Source organism: Sceloporus occidentalis, unplaced genomic scaffold (genome assembly GCF_023333645.1).
Source record: "Sceloporus occidentalis isolate IW3139 unplaced genomic scaffold, rSceOcc1.0.p SCAF_3, whole genome shotgun sequence".
In the NCBI taxonomy this organism is placed as follows: domain Eukaryota; kingdom Metazoa; phylum Chordata; class Lepidosauria; order Squamata; family Phrynosomatidae; genus Sceloporus; species Sceloporus occidentalis.
Window position 1 is genome coordinate 37,912,278 of NW_028316983.1, and position 17,450 is coordinate 37,929,727.

At 38.8% G+C, this 17,450-nt stretch overlaps 1 protein-coding gene across 8 annotated transcripts in view; it reads left to right on the top strand.

Moving 5' to 3' along the window:
• Window positions 1-17,450, top strand: part of LOC149315764 (disks large-associated protein 4-like) — a 492,990-nt gene that overhangs the window by 469,038 nt on the left and 6,502 nt on the right. For 6 of the 8 annotated variants that reach the window (XM_089514039.1, XM_089514043.1, XM_089514040.1 and 3 more), the window contains 4 exons: window positions 11,388-11,749; window positions 15,117-15,208; window positions 15,700-16,109; window positions 17,054-17,145. In XM_089514039.1, the coding sequence (XP_089370165.1) occupies window positions 11,388-11,749; window positions 15,117-15,208; window positions 15,700-16,109; window positions 17,054-17,145 (956 nt within the window). Of the gene's footprint in view, window positions 1-11,387; window positions 11,750-12,634; window positions 12,805-15,116; window positions 15,209-15,699; window positions 16,110-17,053; window positions 17,146-17,450 lie in introns of those variants that run through there. The other 2 variants (XM_089514045.1, XM_089514047.1) reach the window with 2 other exon arrangements.

The window sequence follows — 17,450 nt, forward strand, 5'->3', positions numbered from 1 at the left end:
GTCCTCTTTTTTCCCTTTTTGAAGATGGGGACAACATTTGCCCTCCTCCAGTCTGCTGGGATTTCTCCTGTTCTCCAGGAGTCCTCAAAGATTATTGCCAATGGCTCTGAGATTACATTTGCTTGGATAATTTTTGGTTAAAATACAAAGAATTGGGATTGGGGAACTCACCAGTATTTGTTAGTAGTCTGGAAATTGCATCTTAAGTGTTGTGCATAGCTCTTAACTTCTGTTGGCCGAGGCAAAGTATGCCTTTGTAATTATTTCAGGCACTGCAGAGAAATTCCTATAATGCTTTACATAAATGGCAGTGGTGGAAACAGTTATGATACTGGTAAAACAAGTCAGAACAAAGGCTGAAAAACCAGCAAACTTAGTTAAATATGCAAATCTGAATCAGATTTCACAGTCCTGTACAAAGTATTGACTTCTGATTAGTCTTATTACATGTTATGAGAGAATACAGAGCATACACACTGCCTTGTTTGAAATGCTGAACTTAGATGACACCTGAATGAGCTGAATAGAGGAGGTCATTGATTGAGTGATTAAAGCTGCTGAGTAGCTCAGTCCCTACAGGAGCTTTGTTTTTGCTGTCCAGTCATCCAAGCAAAGCTTCTGCTACTTTCATTCTGTGCCTAGGGTGACTCATGGTTGGGACAATGCCAGCTTATTGCGCTGTGAATTAAAGGGATCACATTGGGATGTGTAAGCAGTGATGAAGACCGAGAAGCATCCATTCACTAGCATTCAGTCTATGAGAACACACACATTGTAGTAAACACTGTGACTGGCTTTTGCTGTGTAGCTGCCAGAGTTCAAAACATTGTCTGTTTCTGTTCTTCCTTCTTCCACCTTACTATTTTTGGGAACAGGAAAGGAGAGAAGATAAAATAGATATTACATGATGGACACATTTGTGTGTAGCTCTGTAGGGCCCGAATCTTTGTTAAGTTAGCACTTAGGAAAAGGATAAAATCAGTCTACATAGACATATAATTGACAACTGCTTCTTGGTTTCTGGACAGGTATTTCTCTGGAGAGCTAGAGTTCTGAAAGCTGTTTTCTGGAATAAACTTAGTATGCAACAGTATGTTTGAAAACTGATGTTGGAAAGGGGAAATAAAATCAGTGATACAAGCCTTTAAAAGAGTGGGGGAAGTGGTAGTTACTTTGTATGATCTTAGTAGTGGTTGTGACTTGAACTTGTTATTAAAGAAACAGTTTCTAAAACAGAAGCAAAATTTTTCTGTAGCTATAACGAAAGGCCCACTGCATTTTTAGCATCTTAGCTACTAATTCACTAACAATGCATTTTTAAAAAATGTTGTCGTGTATATATATGTGTGTGTGTGTGTGTGTGTGTGTGTATGTATATATGTGTGTGTGTGTGTGTGTGTGTGTGTGTGTGTGTGTATATCCATCCATCCATCCATCCATCCATCCAGGTCACTGCTTGTGCTAAATGAAATGAACTATTAGAGTTTGTGGTTAGCTCAGCAAAATTTCTGAGCCATGAGCTACTTAATATTCAAGATTTCACAAGAAATTGTGGTGTGCCACAGTCCTAGCTTAACAGCTTCCTCTGTCAAGTTGGATGCTGGAAATATTTCATGTGGACAAGTGTTCATGCAAGCAATGTCACACCCATAGTCACCATAGACAGAATCAAGCAACTGCTAGATGATAATTTTACTCATTTATATCATATTTTTTTCACAATAATGGGAATCAAGGTGGCTTACAAAGTATGTATAGGTTTTGGGAGATATGACTGAATAAATAGAAATGGAGGGCATAATTTAAGGGCACATTATGTAATTTTGGAGCTGAAACTAAGTAGGCATAAGATCCTAGGTGGGATAGGACCCACCTGAAAACCCATGCTGGCTACCTTGTACTTTATGCAAGAAGAAAAAGAGTACTGTAAATGTATTTTTTAAACTAGTGTTTGTTTTTGTTTCATTTAAGAATGTGGGGGGGGGGGGGTGAGGGAATCAAGGTACTAGCTGAAATAAAAGTTAGTTATCCGAAACCTGATACAGGCCCTAGCAACAGGGAGACAGAATGTAGGTCAGTGCCTTTTTGTAGGCTGATGTAATTATTGCGGGAGCTTCCAGAGGAAGATAAAATCTGTAGACTGTAAGGACAGAGACAGAGGAAGAAAGAAGCTTCAGAAATTATCACAGTCAACGAATGGATCATTACGTTTTCTGGGTTAGCCCAAATGGCCAAATTAAACATGGGTTTTAAAGAATAAGCCAGTGGAAGACTTTTTGAAAGACTGAGAACCATTTATGGATTTTTTTCAGCATTAAGAAGTCTAATGATGTAATAATCAGACGTTATAGTTATTGGTAATTTTAGTAGGATTATTTAGTTGGTCCTGTAGTGGTAGGATAATATACTTTTCTCTTTTTTTCTTTTCATTACAGTCAGGATTGGGTTTCAGAGCCTCACTGTGTATTAGTTGTATGTTTTTCTTTTCTTCTTCTCCTTTTCTTCCTTCTGTTACTTTATGTTTGGTTGTATATTATTTTGATTATAAACTAGGCTATTCGTACTAAAAACTAATAAGATTTGATCTAAAAATGATTGTGATTAGATACTTCCATATTTAGTGATCTCCTGTTTCAAAAATGGGCTAATGTTGATGATTCAATGGAATAAAATCATGTCAAGAAACGTTGTCTTGTATTCCTAGTAGCAGCTGCTGCTGGAAATTCTCTAAATCTCCCATTCAAATTGGGAATTATGAACTGGGGAGGCTGCAGCAGGAAGGGCAGGATTAAACTGAATACGAGGCATTGGGGTCTTTCTGTTTGCTGAATAAATTCATCAGTGCATGGAAGACTCTTTCCTTGCTGAAGGCAGTGAAAGCATATATTCACTGACTTTCCAACTTCAGCCTCCAAATCTGCAGTAGACAGTGGGGCAGTGTGGAAGGATTCAGAGGAGGGAACTGACAGGAATCTCCTCCTCCCATGTGATAGCAGGCACCAGAACTGCCTTTTCCAGAAAGGAGCAGAGGACAGCTCTGTTCACAAGATCTTCGGAGCTGCCCCGTATTTCTTATATATGGGTCCCATTTTCTTTCCTTCTCTTATTAATTATCTCAGCCTCTGGTGCTGCTATCATCCTTAACTGAAAATATACTGACCACATACTGACTAATCTTCCTCCTTTTGATGTTATAACATTATAAACAAGGAGTATTTGCAGCTTTGGCCTTTACAAAGGCAAACTTCACCAATTTTGCATTTCATTTCTCTAATCTTCAGAACAGTGGCTGTCTTCAGAAGTGTTAAAATGTGGTGCAGATTGCAGATAATCAGTGGTGTTGAAATATCTTTAGAGAGATTTTTAATCAATCCTATATTTTAAAGATTATGACAGACTTAGTAAAGGTTATGGATGTTCAGAGGCTCTGAGGTTGGGTAAACAGAGAGAGCCTTTCTTTCAATAAAAAGTTGGGATTGCTCTGAAATAGAATCAATGAACTCTCTTCCATCTAAATTTAGAATGTTACAGTTGCTTCTGTGCTTCTTAAAGATAAATAAAATTCTATTCTGCTTGAATAGCTTTTGCTGAAGAAATGTTTCTATCAAATCTAAACTCAGTTTTGTGCATCCCTTCCAAAAGAGTTCCTAAAAATCTCTGGTGAAAAGAGTGTAATTCCCTAATATAGATAGATCTGTTTATCTGCATTTTAGTTTCTTCTGGCATCATTATTGATCCCCTTCCCTCCATTAGGTATAGTAAAATACAGGTATTCCTCAATTAATGAAGTAGATGTTTTCCTGGCCATTTCATCTTTAACAGAAAATTTGATAGCAATTAACAATATGCACATGTGCAATGAAACAACCAGGTAGGTAAGCCTTGCATAAGTAGACAAACATTTTGAACTTTCTTGAGACTACTTGAACTCTCCTTCCAAAATACACCTAGGGATGACTTTTCATTAGCTTCCTTTTTTCATGACTTCCACTTCCAAATTTATAGATCTGTGCTTTCTAATCTGCAGGAGATAGGTGACGAGTTAAAGTTATTTGATTTTCCTCTGTTTTGCTGTTCAGATATGCTCAATAGAGATTCTGGACATAGCCACTGTTTACATTGCCTATTGTAAGCAGGCACACCAGCAATAGGATCAGTTAGAGGAGAACTGCTGTGTTTTCCAGCTCAAGCATTTTCAAATTACTTACTGCAGTCATGCTGCTGAAACCTGACACAGAAAGTGTTTATCTATCCTCCATCATCCTCTCAGTGTAGATGCTGCTAAAACGATGAAGAGGAAAGAGGAGGGCTAGGTGGGTACTTTATGAAAAGGATCTTCTTTGTCAGAGACTTTTTTAAACAGAAGTCTGCTTGTATATTGTAATTTGCAGGATAATGCTTCATTCATCTGATGAAATTGGCTCTAGTCCATGAAAACATCTTGTTTTCTTTGTGTGCTTTCAAGTCATTTCCAATTTGTGGCAACCCTAAGGCAAAGCTATAATGAGAATTTTTTTTGGCTAGATTTGTTCAGAGGGGGTTTGCCATTGTCTTCCCCTGAGGCTGAGAGCATGTGACTTGTTCAAGATTGCCCAGTGGGTTTCCATGGCCAAGTTGGGAATTGAACCCTGGTCAATTCATATTATTCAATTCATATTATTCATATGAACCATATTGGAACCTTTTAAAATGACTTTGGGGCAAAACAGACTGGCTAGAAACGCCAGCATCGGATCTCGTCACCCTCATGGGGCTGAACATCATCACAGCACTCCTTTGGTGCAGCATTAGACACGCTACACCAAAGGAGCACTGAAAAGCCACTATCATGGTGGCCAGGGCACCTTTTTGTCGGCACTAAAAGGAGCTGCACTTTGCCATTCTTTTTAGCACCAGCAAAGTACCAGATGGGGGCTGCGGCATGTGGTTGCCACCACCCCGATCCAGTAAGGAAAGGGGCAGTGGGACGCGGCTCCAAAGGGGTGGTCTGCTTAGCCCCTGAGTTCTCAAAAGTACTTGGATGTTATTTTCCTAGCATGCACTAGTAGAATTTATAATTAGGAATCAAATTTCTTCTCCAGTATTTATCACTGCTACTGGACAAATTTTAACAAAAATGTTAGAACTAAATCTTGATGGTGTTTATTGTCAATTAAGTTTTTTTTAAGGAGTTTAACCTTAATAAATGAATTAAGTCATCAAGAAGAGACATAGCAACTGTTTGAATTACTGTGTGAATATTCTGCTAATTGCTTTTCTAGTGATGTTTATCACTGTTTGAGAGTTGCCATCTAATAACATGGGGAGGATATTTTCCATCCTTGTGGTAGAGCAAAATTTAGAATCTGGGTCCCTGTGTTTAATGTTTGAGGAACAAGCACTACAGTCGTCCCTTCCCTTACATGGGGGATCCATTCCGGACCCCCACCCCCACCCCCGCATAAGGGAAATACCGTGTATGCTCAAACCCCATTTAAACTAATGGGGCTTGTGCCCACGGTGGCATGGCAGTGGCGTGCAAAAAGGATGTGTGTGCCATTAGTCCTTCCAGTGCAGCTTTCAGCGTATATCACGCCATCTGGTGCTTTGCTGGCACTTTGCTGTATATGATGTGGGCGCACTATATAATTTTCAGGATGGAATAAGAGAACATTATATGTAAGACATACAAATATTGCAAATAGGGAGGTGTTAATTTATTACTTTCCATGTTGTGCTTTTAAATTAATGTGTCTGACATTAATCTAGAATACAAGCAAGGGCTATAGTTGGGAAATATCAGTGATGAATCCTGTATTGAACTATTTTGTAGAATTCAGTTGGAAAGAAATTCCATAGCATCTTTTTTAAAAACTTACAAGTTTCAACTTGAAACAAATAAAGTTATTTTGGTGTCAAAATAGTTTGTGGGAAACTTTTCCCCGTATTTCACATCACCGTATATATGTCCTCATGTGTGTTAAATTGAACTAAAATTGCTTGTAGCAATTTTGTTCTTGAACCTACAGACTCCTTTAAATCAGATTACCTTCTTTTCTTTATTTTAATTGGCCCTTCATGAAATATAGCAGTATGAACACCATATCAGGGTGACTTTGTACATTATACATGTGGAAAGAGAACAGCTTGTATTTGTATTATAATGTGTAATGGATGGTTGGAGTTTTCAATCAGTTATGTGATAAAATGATAAGTTACTGGCTGCAGTTAACAATTATGAGGGAATCAGCCCATGTTCAAATTACCATTCCACATGGTACACAGAAAGAATAAATAAGTTGTGTTTTCTCCATTTATTGTTTGTGTAGTGCTGGGTTCGGAATTGTGGCATTCCAGATGTTGTCAAACTTCAGTTTCTAGTATTCCTCACATTAGCTATGCTGGCAGAGACTGCTGAGAACTTCAGTCCAACATCTGTAAGGCCACATGATTCCCATCCCTAATGTAAAGCCTCCACCTTCTTTATTATAAATAGACTTAGCTCTTAATTTTTTTCACATTATTTTGGTTAGTGTTCTTTCTATATGTTCCATCTGGAATCTTTTCTCATTTTGGTGACCTATACTAGGCATGTGAAATATTGAAAATACTTCCTTTTCTGCACTTTATAGCAGAGTAGCAATACAATCTTCTTGTAAGCTTCTTTGGAAGGTATTCCTCTGTCTCCAGAAAAAGAACATGAGAAACTTGCCTTACAAGTATATCTTCTTGTATTTGTTTTGTATTCTTCTTGTCAAGGCCTAAATACAAAGTAATGTTTTAGAAGAAAACTGTGTGCAGGAAGGTTGTGCAATGTGTTGTACAACTAGTCTCTCCCCATACATATAGTCTAATACTAAGTGTCTGTAAGGGCAGTGTCATTTCTGCTGATGGAATCAAACTCTTGAATACTGGCCTTAATGTATAAAGGCTGACAGTGCAGACACTAATTGTTGTGAACTTCACTAGCATCATGATTTGCACTCCAATGGAGCTGGAATATTTGGTTTTATGATAATTTTAGTCCCATGTGCTTACACCTTGGGGTTACACCGGTTTAAGTCTTAAGTATTCACTTTTAATTCACTTGGGGATTTCCCATTATACAGTTTCAAGGAGTTTCATGATACTTTATAGTAGTGAGTGATGCAGGTCAGTCAGGAGTTGGTTTGGTTGAGATAGTTGTAGTCCTTTTTTAAAAATAACAATAACACTCTTTTATTCTTAAGTATAAAAAGTAGATTTATTTATCTTTTTAGACTGTGACCAACTGAGTTGTTAGATTTTTATACAAATAAATGCTTATCGGTAAATGTTGACTAGAAATAAAGCCCTTACTTCAAAACCACTGTTATGCTTTGCAGCAGACAAATTTGTCTGATAAAAAGTACAATACAACTGCTAGGTTTTTCCCCTCTGCTGGGATTTAAATACTTCATGAAATAGGAATCCCACCGGGTTATATGGAAAAAGGGTTTTTTTTTAATGTATGAAGTCATGCAAGCTGGTTCTTAGTACTTGTGATGCATTTTTAATGTGAAATTGCTGCCATTTAAAATTTGCACCATTTTAAACATATTGGTGCAGAGATTCAAATCATCTTGACAGTCAGCCTGGAAGCTATTGGGTACAGGCCAAGAATGGAGGCAACAAAGAGTGTCTAGAAACAGTTAACTTCTGAAATTATGTTTTCTAAAAATAGCATACTGGAAAACTGATAAAAATCCAAGTAGCATCAAAAGGAAGTAACTTTCATCTGTAGACTTAAAAGAAAATGAATTTCTCTAAAATCTGTCCAGTACTATATTTGTCAAAACTTTCAGAGGGTACAAAGTAAGAAATGAGAGTTACATAGCTTCTCTTGGCATGATACCAAGTACAATTGAAGGAGATCTGAGTATTAAAGATCCAGTGTGGTATCTCTGTTCTGTAATAGTTTGCTTAAGTCTTAACAGTTAGAAGGTATTTTTCAATTTTATCTTAAGCAAAAGAATAGCTGTTTTCCATGCAAAACGTTTTAAGATTTAATCCCAGCCTCTCCCAAGTCAAGGATGTTGGTAACAGAGTTTGGTATGATTATTGCTTGAAACTGAGAGTTACTGCTAGTCAGAGTTGACAGTACTGGGCTAGATGGAGTGATTGTTTTTGTAGCATGCAATTTGAAATGTTCACAAGCTTCATCACCCAAATTCCAGTTTAAAACTGCGTATTACACTCTTATACAACTTAATAAACTCATAATGGAGTTAATAATTAAAATTATATTCAAATGTGCCCTTCCCACATTTATTACATCCTTAAGAGGAGAGAGGCTCTGCTGCCTCACCTCTGACATCCACACAATCAGTGTGGGCAGCAGCTACAAGGTTGTTTTTGTGTTTCCCACTTATAGCAACACAAAGGCAAACATTTCAACTTATGGTAACTCTTAGGCAAACTAATCATGGGGTTTTCTTATCAATGGTTGTTCAGCAGGAGGTTGCCCTGAAAAAAGGCTGAAAAAATCTAATTTGTCCGAGGTCACCCAGTGGGTTTCTGTGGCCAAGTGAGGATTCAAACCCTGGTTTCCTGGAGTCCTAGGAGGACGCCTACTTAAAGCAAACTACTTGTGCTCCAAACAACTGCAATCCTTGATTACATTCAGGAGCCTGAGCAAATACAGGCAGCTCTTCTTTCATACTTTCATCAGGCTCAAAACAGTTGAAGTCAGAGCACAGGAACCAGCTGGACTGGAAGATTTTGGGGTCGGGCTGGGTGGCATGGGCTACTTCCTTACTACGCATTAGGGCTAGAGGTTGGTATTCTCTTGTAACACTGCAAGCTGTTCATTGGGAGGCTTGACCTACCACAAAGAATCATTTATCAATTACACAGTATTTGTTCTAAGAAGAAGTAAGAAAATTGATTTTCAAATTCAAGTAAATTTAATGTCCATTTGCAATTCAAAAAAAGATGTTTCCTTAGAATCCAGCATAACTCCTTCCTTTGTGAAGCCACAGGCTCCTATGTAGGTAGAGAACACTGAATTTCTCAAGATGTCTTCATGTTTTGCATCAGGAAAACTTTAGTTGGTGTAGCAGTAAAGTATGCCCATCAGTGCCAATATTAGAAAAAATGGCTTTACCTTTGTTGGAGGCAGAAGCCTCAGATGGACGTTAAATTTCCTTGAATTTGAAAATCTACCAGTGACCACATGGCCAAAGGGGGAGGTGCCAGTCTGCAGATAGCCCTCCCTACCATCTGAACTAAGACCAGAAACAGAAAATGCAGGTCTATGACTAACATCTTCAATATCTTTCTCCTGTTTGCCTGATGAAGACGCCAGTGAGACTTAGAAAACCTGCAACATTTAATTGTGCAATTTGGTTAGCTCAGTAAAGGTATCATTTGGATGTTATTGGATTTTCTATATGGCCAACATGGCTACCCCTAGATGTCTTTTGTAGTCCAAATTGAGTTTAAGAAAAAGTCTAAAGTTCAGAAGAAATATAGAATGAGAGAGTTGATCATCCACAGATTTTGAAAGCTAAAGAAAAAAATAATATATTAATTTAGCTGTCATTATTGCTCATATAGAATGGGAATATTGGTTACATTTGAGGCCTCACTTCATATACATTTTAGAGTGTGCATGAGAGAGAGAGAGAGAGAGAGGAAAGGAGACCTTCCTGAATGTGGTCTGCTTGTCTTGTGGCCGATGTGTGACCTCCTCTCCTCTTGGTACCTAAAACAGATTATTCTGTAGATGGCTGTGCTCACTCTAGATCTGAGAGAGAATAACTGCTATCTTCCTAACTAGTATTGGTTTCCTTTAAGCTCTCATCTAGGGCTTAGATAATCTTCAGATCTCTCCAGCAGTTTCTTACTCTTCTATCTTATCTAATTGGCAATGCAAATGAATATTCTGGATAATGTGCACTTTAAATTTATGTAACCAATGTGATTGAACAGAGCCCCTTCACATTTCTGAAAAATTCTCCTAATCTTTTTGATTCCAGTACATACCATAACAAGTAATATAGTGTGGACTGAGGCATAGAGTGTACAACAGAGTACACACACAGTCAGGTCTTATAAACATTGTTAGGTATGTTCTCAAGCTGGAATACGAGAGTTGTACATGAATTACTTAGACTTTTAAGTCTAGATTACTAATCTATAGGTTATATTCATACAGAAACAAGCCAAGGAAATCTTGTGCTTGTGCATGTTCCTGTCTCCTTCCCTAACAACTGCATGGAGAAGGTTAGAAACTTTGGGTCCAAACTGGTGGAAAAAAATACCTCGGGGGGCATGAAAACAGTAGTGGGAGCTACATGTGAGGCGTGGGCCACATTTTACCTATGCCTATGCTATGTCAACATTGAGTATATACAACTATTCTGCAGTTTCCCTTAAAGACTGTTGGTACCTTCCTTGTGAACACTTGTTATATTACACACAGGTTTTTATTTAAAAATTTAATTGTAGAGCTCTTGTCTCACTTTTGAGTTTGCTTAGATTCAGTATCCTTGTGAAACCTGGTGAACAGTGGTAGTTATTATTCTCAGTAAGTCTGTCTAGTTTATGGGATCATTTCTTATCTACTATAAGAAAAAGTGCATTATTTAGCACCTTGGGAAGGAGTGTTATTACAAACTTCCATGGACCACTTCATCACATGCTAGCTTTCCTCAGTGGTAAATACGGCCTGATGCATCTGATGAAGTGGACTCTGATCCCCAAAGCTTGCACTTGAATAAGGTAGCACAAGATGCTTTATGTTCAACTTGACTAACACGCCTATCCATCCGTAATGCTTCATAGAGTTTACTCTGAGTCCCACATCAAGAAAGATGTGGAATGCTCATGCTCCCAAATGTGGGTGGCCATTAACAAAGCTGGAACCTCAGTTCACAAAGAGATTGTTTATCAACAAAATGAAAACTGCTGTTGCCTGACAGAATCCTTTTGTGACATTTTCCCCTTTTCTAGATTCAAGTACCAGCTTAATCAAGATACTGAAACTTGTCAACTGATGAATTCAAACACCAAGAGATGGCTTTGTTGGGACCTTAAATATAAAGCAAAACTTCTGGCTTCCACGCTGTCTCTCTTGTCTTGCAGCAAGCATAGCTTGCTCTATAGCTTTCAGGGGGCAGGATCTTCCTCACTTTTTCCTATGCATTTCCAGTCTGTGTTATGGCATTCCTCTTGAATTTCACATCAGAATAGTGCTGGCTATTAGTTTGCTTGGTTTGGGCTGCTCAGTGCATACTGCTGGCTAGACTTGTGCATCCAGCATCTCTGTTCATTAAGCTACTCTGAATATTGTTATTGATTTGCTTTTTCTCTCTATTCACTGGATCTTTGCTGCTTTTTCTCTTCCACCTCTTTCCCTTCATCCTTCCTTGCCTCCACTGTCACAGGTTCGGCATGCCTAGTGGGCTATAAAAAGACACCACCACCAGTCCCACCTCGGACCACCTCAAAGCCGTTCATCTCTGTCACAGTGCAGAGCAGCACCGAATCGGCACAGGACAACTACTTGGACAACCAGGATCATAAAAGTGATGTCAACAGCCAGTCAGGTCTGAGCAATTCTTCAGATAGCTTAGACAGCACTAGACCACCTAGCGTGACAAGAGGAAGTGTTGTGACTCCACCCAGAGAGCCTCCTGAATTACCTCTGAAAAATGCAGCATTGAAGAGTGACAAAGGGACGCTGACTAGCGAAGAGCCAAAGGTGGAGAATATCCCTAAAAGGAAGCTGTCATCTATAGGAATACAAGTATGGAATAGTTTGTTCTCATTAGCACTAGAATATGTTCTTAATATTACCATGTTTATATGTGCTACTTATTTAACTTCTCTGGCATCTGTGCCCACTGAAGATGTTTGATTCTATTAAACTTGGAGCACTTGAGGCAAAAATGTGATACAGTTTAAGAACCAGGCCATTCGACAAAGATTTTATAGAGCTGTACTTAGCCCATTTATCTTTTTAGTAGAACCCTCCATACCCACTTATTACCACCAATTTATTTCACAAGTAGAAGAATTGTTTATTTGTTCCATAGGAAAGTACCTCTAAAATGTGTAGGGGACATGTGATCCTCCAAATATTTTTTGGACTACAGCTTCCAAACGATGGGAGTTGCATTCTACATCTGGAGAACCACACATTTCACCAGAGCAAACAGCAGCTTTGGAAACACGTCAGCTTCTCAAAGCATACAAGAGAGAAATGTTTATGGGTGGCTATTCCAGTGATCAATCTAGTATCCTTTCTTTTGTATTTCTATTTCTTGGTGTAACAGTTATGTGGAATGGTGTGGAATGAGACTTCCATTATAATTTTTCAAACTCAATAGAGGCATAGGATTCAACCATATCATCAGATATCCTTTGTGAAATCTGACCAGCTTAGTATAGAAACAAAATAGTTTGTCTTGCAAAAAAATACTGAGTTAGGTGGCTTCTCATGCCATAGATTATAGACCATAAATTAATATACCATGTATGGTATGGCAAAACCTTTTCCTTTCAGTCAGTAAAATTCCATTTATTTTGAGAGATTGCTTTCGCAGATACTCTAACTGCAGAAATGCAAATAACACCTAAATATGTCAATTCAAATACTATGTGATGTACTGTAGTTCTCAAAATTGTGTATTTGATTTGACTAGCAAAATCATAATCCTTCAGTCCCTGAGTTCCCTGTAGATTCACAAGTGAGCCAATGATAATAGCAGGCATCTTGTCAAGAATTCATGGATTGCTGTACTTGGTCCAGAAAAAAAGACTGACTTCTGAATCATTTTCTGCTATCAAACTTCTAGAATTGTAAGAAGTTATAGTTTTACTGGAGACTTTGCTGTCACTTTCCCTGCTTTGCAAAAATAGGTTTCTCCTCAGTAGTGAGCAGGAACAGTCTTTTTAATTGCCTATTTGTGAAGCCAAAAAGCCCCAGCTTTTTTCCTCAGCTTTTAGAATACCATTGCCCATCCTGGTATCTACTATGTGTGTTGCACTCTAACTCCCATTAACCATAGCCAGTGACTGACTAGCTAGAGGATACCTCTTTGGGCCAAGCTATTCTAAAATTTCAACAAATCTCTCTTCTTTGCAACACAAACCTTCCAACTTCAGTTTCTGATGTATAAGCTGCTTTCTAGGTTATCAAGTGCACAATATTTTTGTTGCAAAAAAATAAAATATCCAGGTGCCTTAATTGTCAAGTTTGTTTTGTTTATAACATAAATAAGTTTGTAAGATGCATCCTGATTCTTCAGCCTTAAAAAGTACTGCTGAACAATAATATAATTACAAAATAAAACACAAAATTGCAAAACAAGTGATGAAACTTAGAAAGCTTATTTGCAGAAGCACAACTTCTTTTGTGTTATATGGGAAACTGCATTTTCCCTCAACTCTTTAACTGTCGTGGGCAGTTATTGTTTAATATCTTTGACATGATAGGGCATACCCCTGTTCTCCATTTTATGAGTTGATTAAAATCTGTAAAATATTTGTTGAATGTGAGCTTGTCCATCTTCTTATATCCCACATATAGGGTCCCTTAAATAGCTCTTAAATTTGGAAGGAGGGAACTAGCAGATCCACCATTTCTTTTTAATCCTCTAAATCATCCCACTGCTTCTTGGTCTGTCTATTAAACCAGGTAGCTTCAAAGTATGTACTATCTTTGTCCTCATTTTCCCTTAAAAGAGAAAAATTAAGTTGCAACTAGTGTTCCTTCTGAGATCTGTTCAACTTCCTCTCTCTGTCTAGTCCCTTATGTGTTACAAGGGCATACAGTGTTGTGCTCCTAGGTGGTAAATTGGAACAAGAAGATAGCTAAAAGAGAATAGGTCTAATGTGTTTAAATCTGTCTCCACCAAAAAAGCTTTCCCTCCATATTGACTAATAAGCCAGTGGATTGTTTTAAATGAGGAAGCACTCTTTCTGTCTCTCTTTCTCAGTTTGCCTATGAGTCAGTTGTCCCATCTTGTCAACAGTTATTTACATTGCTTTGCCTGTTGGGAGCTTGGGGTGCATTCTCTGTCCCTTTACCAAAAGATTTTAAGTGGGGCTATAAACTATGATACAAAGGTCTAAATCAGTTTTTAGTTCTGGCTCCACACAATTTCCTCCTAATAACAAAGCAAAAAACTTGTTAATTTGGGAGAGGAGTGGGGTGCACTATTCCTGGGCAGAAGGAAAGATGACAATAAAAAATATTACTTTTGCCATCATACCTCACTTTTTGCATCATTGCAAATGTTGGCATTCCCCAGCAAACGTGCAAAATCAAAATCCCTAAACCCATCTTTTCTCAACTGCAGCCCCTGAACCCAGCCATTTCCAAAGCAATGGCCAGGTTCTCTGGCCTGTTGCTACATGTCCACCTATAGGAAGGTAGCTGAATTATTGTCTGCTGCTCTCCTAGAATTCTTCTAGGAAATAGCCATGTTTTGTAGGCTGCAGCTGAGAGAAAATGGGTGGTGGACGGGTGGGAGACTATTGTTAAGTGCATCTCATAGAAGATTATCACATGGGGAAAAGGACGGGAGGTCCTTTTCCCATCTGTATTTTGTAAAATTATGAGATGATGTCGCGCTTATCTGGCCATTATCCTGTGACTGAAGTGGAATTGTCCGCAATCGTGTGAAAGACGTCATACTTATCCCATCATTATCCCATCAGTGAAGCAGAATTGTCCTGTCATTTTTCATTGACGGAAGTTTCCATTATTCAAAAGTTACAGGACAATTCTACCTCATTGACAGGATAATGGTGGAATAAGTGTGACATGTGTGATACTATTTTGCACAATTGCACAATAAGGACGGGATAAGGATGGGAGCGATCCACTACCTTGGCTACTGTGCCATCTTTTCCGCTCTTTTCTCCTCTTTCTCTTCCCCCACCTCAGGTTTTGTGGCCATCACAGACTTATTGTATTTATTGGCCTAATTTCAGGGTTTTTACGGTATAAAGGATAGAGAATTTGCTGCCTTTTGGTGTATGGTGTCTGCATGATTACTTTGTGTGCGTGCGTTTGTGTGCATGCTTGCCTCTTCCCTTCTAATGTGAATTCTAGCAGCAAGTTTTTGTGTTTTTGTTTTTTTTGTTTGTATCTTTTTGTTAATAAGGTTGACTGCCTTCAGCCAGTGGCAAAAGAGGAGCCCCCTCCATCAGCCACCAAATTCCAGTCCATCGGGGTACAGGTAGAGGACGAGTGGCGGTAAGTGGAAGACACAGGCTTTTTTTTTAACCCCATCCAGCAGCAATTTCCTATTTCGTAGTTTAGTTTCCCTCTTTCTTTCTTTTTTTTTCCTGTCTCAAATTGCTGCTGAGCAATCATGGGTTGTAGACCCTTTCTCAACAGCATGTGCTCTTACCAAAAACAGTTGACTCAGTAATGTAAGCAAATTATTGGAGGCCTAAAAAGAAATGAAAAAATGAAAAAAAAATAGAACTGGAAATGTAATTTATCTATGTGTGCCAGCCTTTGTTTGAATGGCCTATTGCAGTAAGCAGGCAACCTTATAATTTTGTCTGTCTGCATGTGTGATGTGTGTATCTGTGTGCAGAGAGGGTTCAGAAATAAAATGCGGTTCATCTTCAGATGTCATAAACAAATGCATAATGTTGTCTTTGTGTACATGTAAGGAGTCCAGCCCTCTGCAAGGGCTGCCTCTCATTATTCTCTCCTACTCCTCTTTCGCTTTGTAGCAACAGCCACTCTCGCAGCATGTCCACCAAACAGGATACAGATTCTGATTCTCAAGAACCAAATAATTCTACTTGTAAATCATCTGAGAGAAGCCTTGCTGATTGTCCCCCATGCAACAACTCCAACAGCCTGGATGCCAGTACAAGGCAAACAGCCATGCCCTCCCAGATCAACAGAAACCTCTCCTATGGAGATAGCAATGACCCAGCTCTAGAGCCTTCCTCTCTTCCTCCTCCTGACCCTTGGCTTGAAACATCCACTAACACTCCATCAGAACCAACACAGCCCGGAGCATGCCGAAGGGACGGGTACTGGTTTCAGAAGCTGCTACAGGCAGAGACAGAAAGGTTAGAAGGATGGTGTCATCAGATGGACCAAGAGACCAAAGAGAATAATCTCTCTGAAGAAGGTTAGTATTGATGGCACTGATGAAAAGGAGATTTTAAGCCAGAAGTAGTCAGACCTTTTCCTGGTCCACAGTATGAGTATAACACTGGGTTATTAAGCTGATTATTGAGACAAGCATTTCCATCTCTGTTTTCTATGGGGTTTTGAGAGAAGGAGTACTAGAAATGCTTATGTGCCTGTTCACACTTTCTTTTTGTTGAGATTTTAGGATCAATGACAACCATAGACTCATTCAGTAATAAAGCTGGACTTTCCTCACATGTATGTGCTACTCCATTGTTTCCAGCAATATCCTGGACAAGCTCTGGTACCTTGATCTTCCAGGGGGATTTCTGTTTCCTTTTATGGGACACATTATTTTAAAAAATGTGGATATATTTTTAGAATATGTGTGGCATTTAAAAAACACACACTATTTGATATAACTGAGAACTAAGTCAATCTTAGGCAAAGGTGTAGGGCAGCTTGTTGGAAGTCCTTGGGTGCAAAACCGCTGGTGAGGGAAAGTTGTGCTCAGAATGTGGGACTCCCTGATATTGGCATAATTGCTTCAAATATTGTGGAAAAAACTTTGGGATAATAGAAAATGAACCTTCTCTTTATCCCCAGTAGACCTCACTAGCACTCTATAACAAACAAACAAAAAACCTTTTGCTGGTGTGGCTGTCTGCCATTCCTGATGGTGACGGCTGTAAAGGGTATTGCTCTTGGCAGCAGAACAAGAGCTAACAAAACATGCACTGACAAAAGAGCCATGGGTGATTTTCAGTGACTTGTTATTAATGGCTGTAAATGAAAAAATGCTGTGGCTGGAGAAAGAAAATATCAGTCTATGTAAAAGGACAGTAGGAGAGACTTTCCCCTTCAATCTTCTTGTATTCTTTTTTTTTAAAAAAAAATACTTGTCTTGCTTGCTATCTTAAATATATATTTTGTCTTCTTCAGTCTTAGGCAAAGTCCTTAGTGCAGTGGGCAGTGCACAGTTATTAATGTCACAGAAGTTCCAGCAGTTTCGTGGCCTCTGTGACCAGAACTTGGTGAGTGTGGAAATCACCATAATTTGTTTCCTTCAGCTATGTTAGAAACCAAGAGAATTACACTTGGTCCCCAAGATACAGCTTCCATGTGCACAAGTCTCTTTTGGGACAGTTTTTCATGATTCCCCACTTTGGGGGAACAGAGTTATTGACTTCCATGTGCACAAGACTAACAACCCTGCCTGTATAAGAAACATCATTTCTCCCAGATTTGCAGGAGTCTTCCACTTTCTCCAAGCACACCTTTAAAGGCTCTTTCCCCACAATCCACCTATCAGATACTGCATTGCCCACCTTCTGCCTTA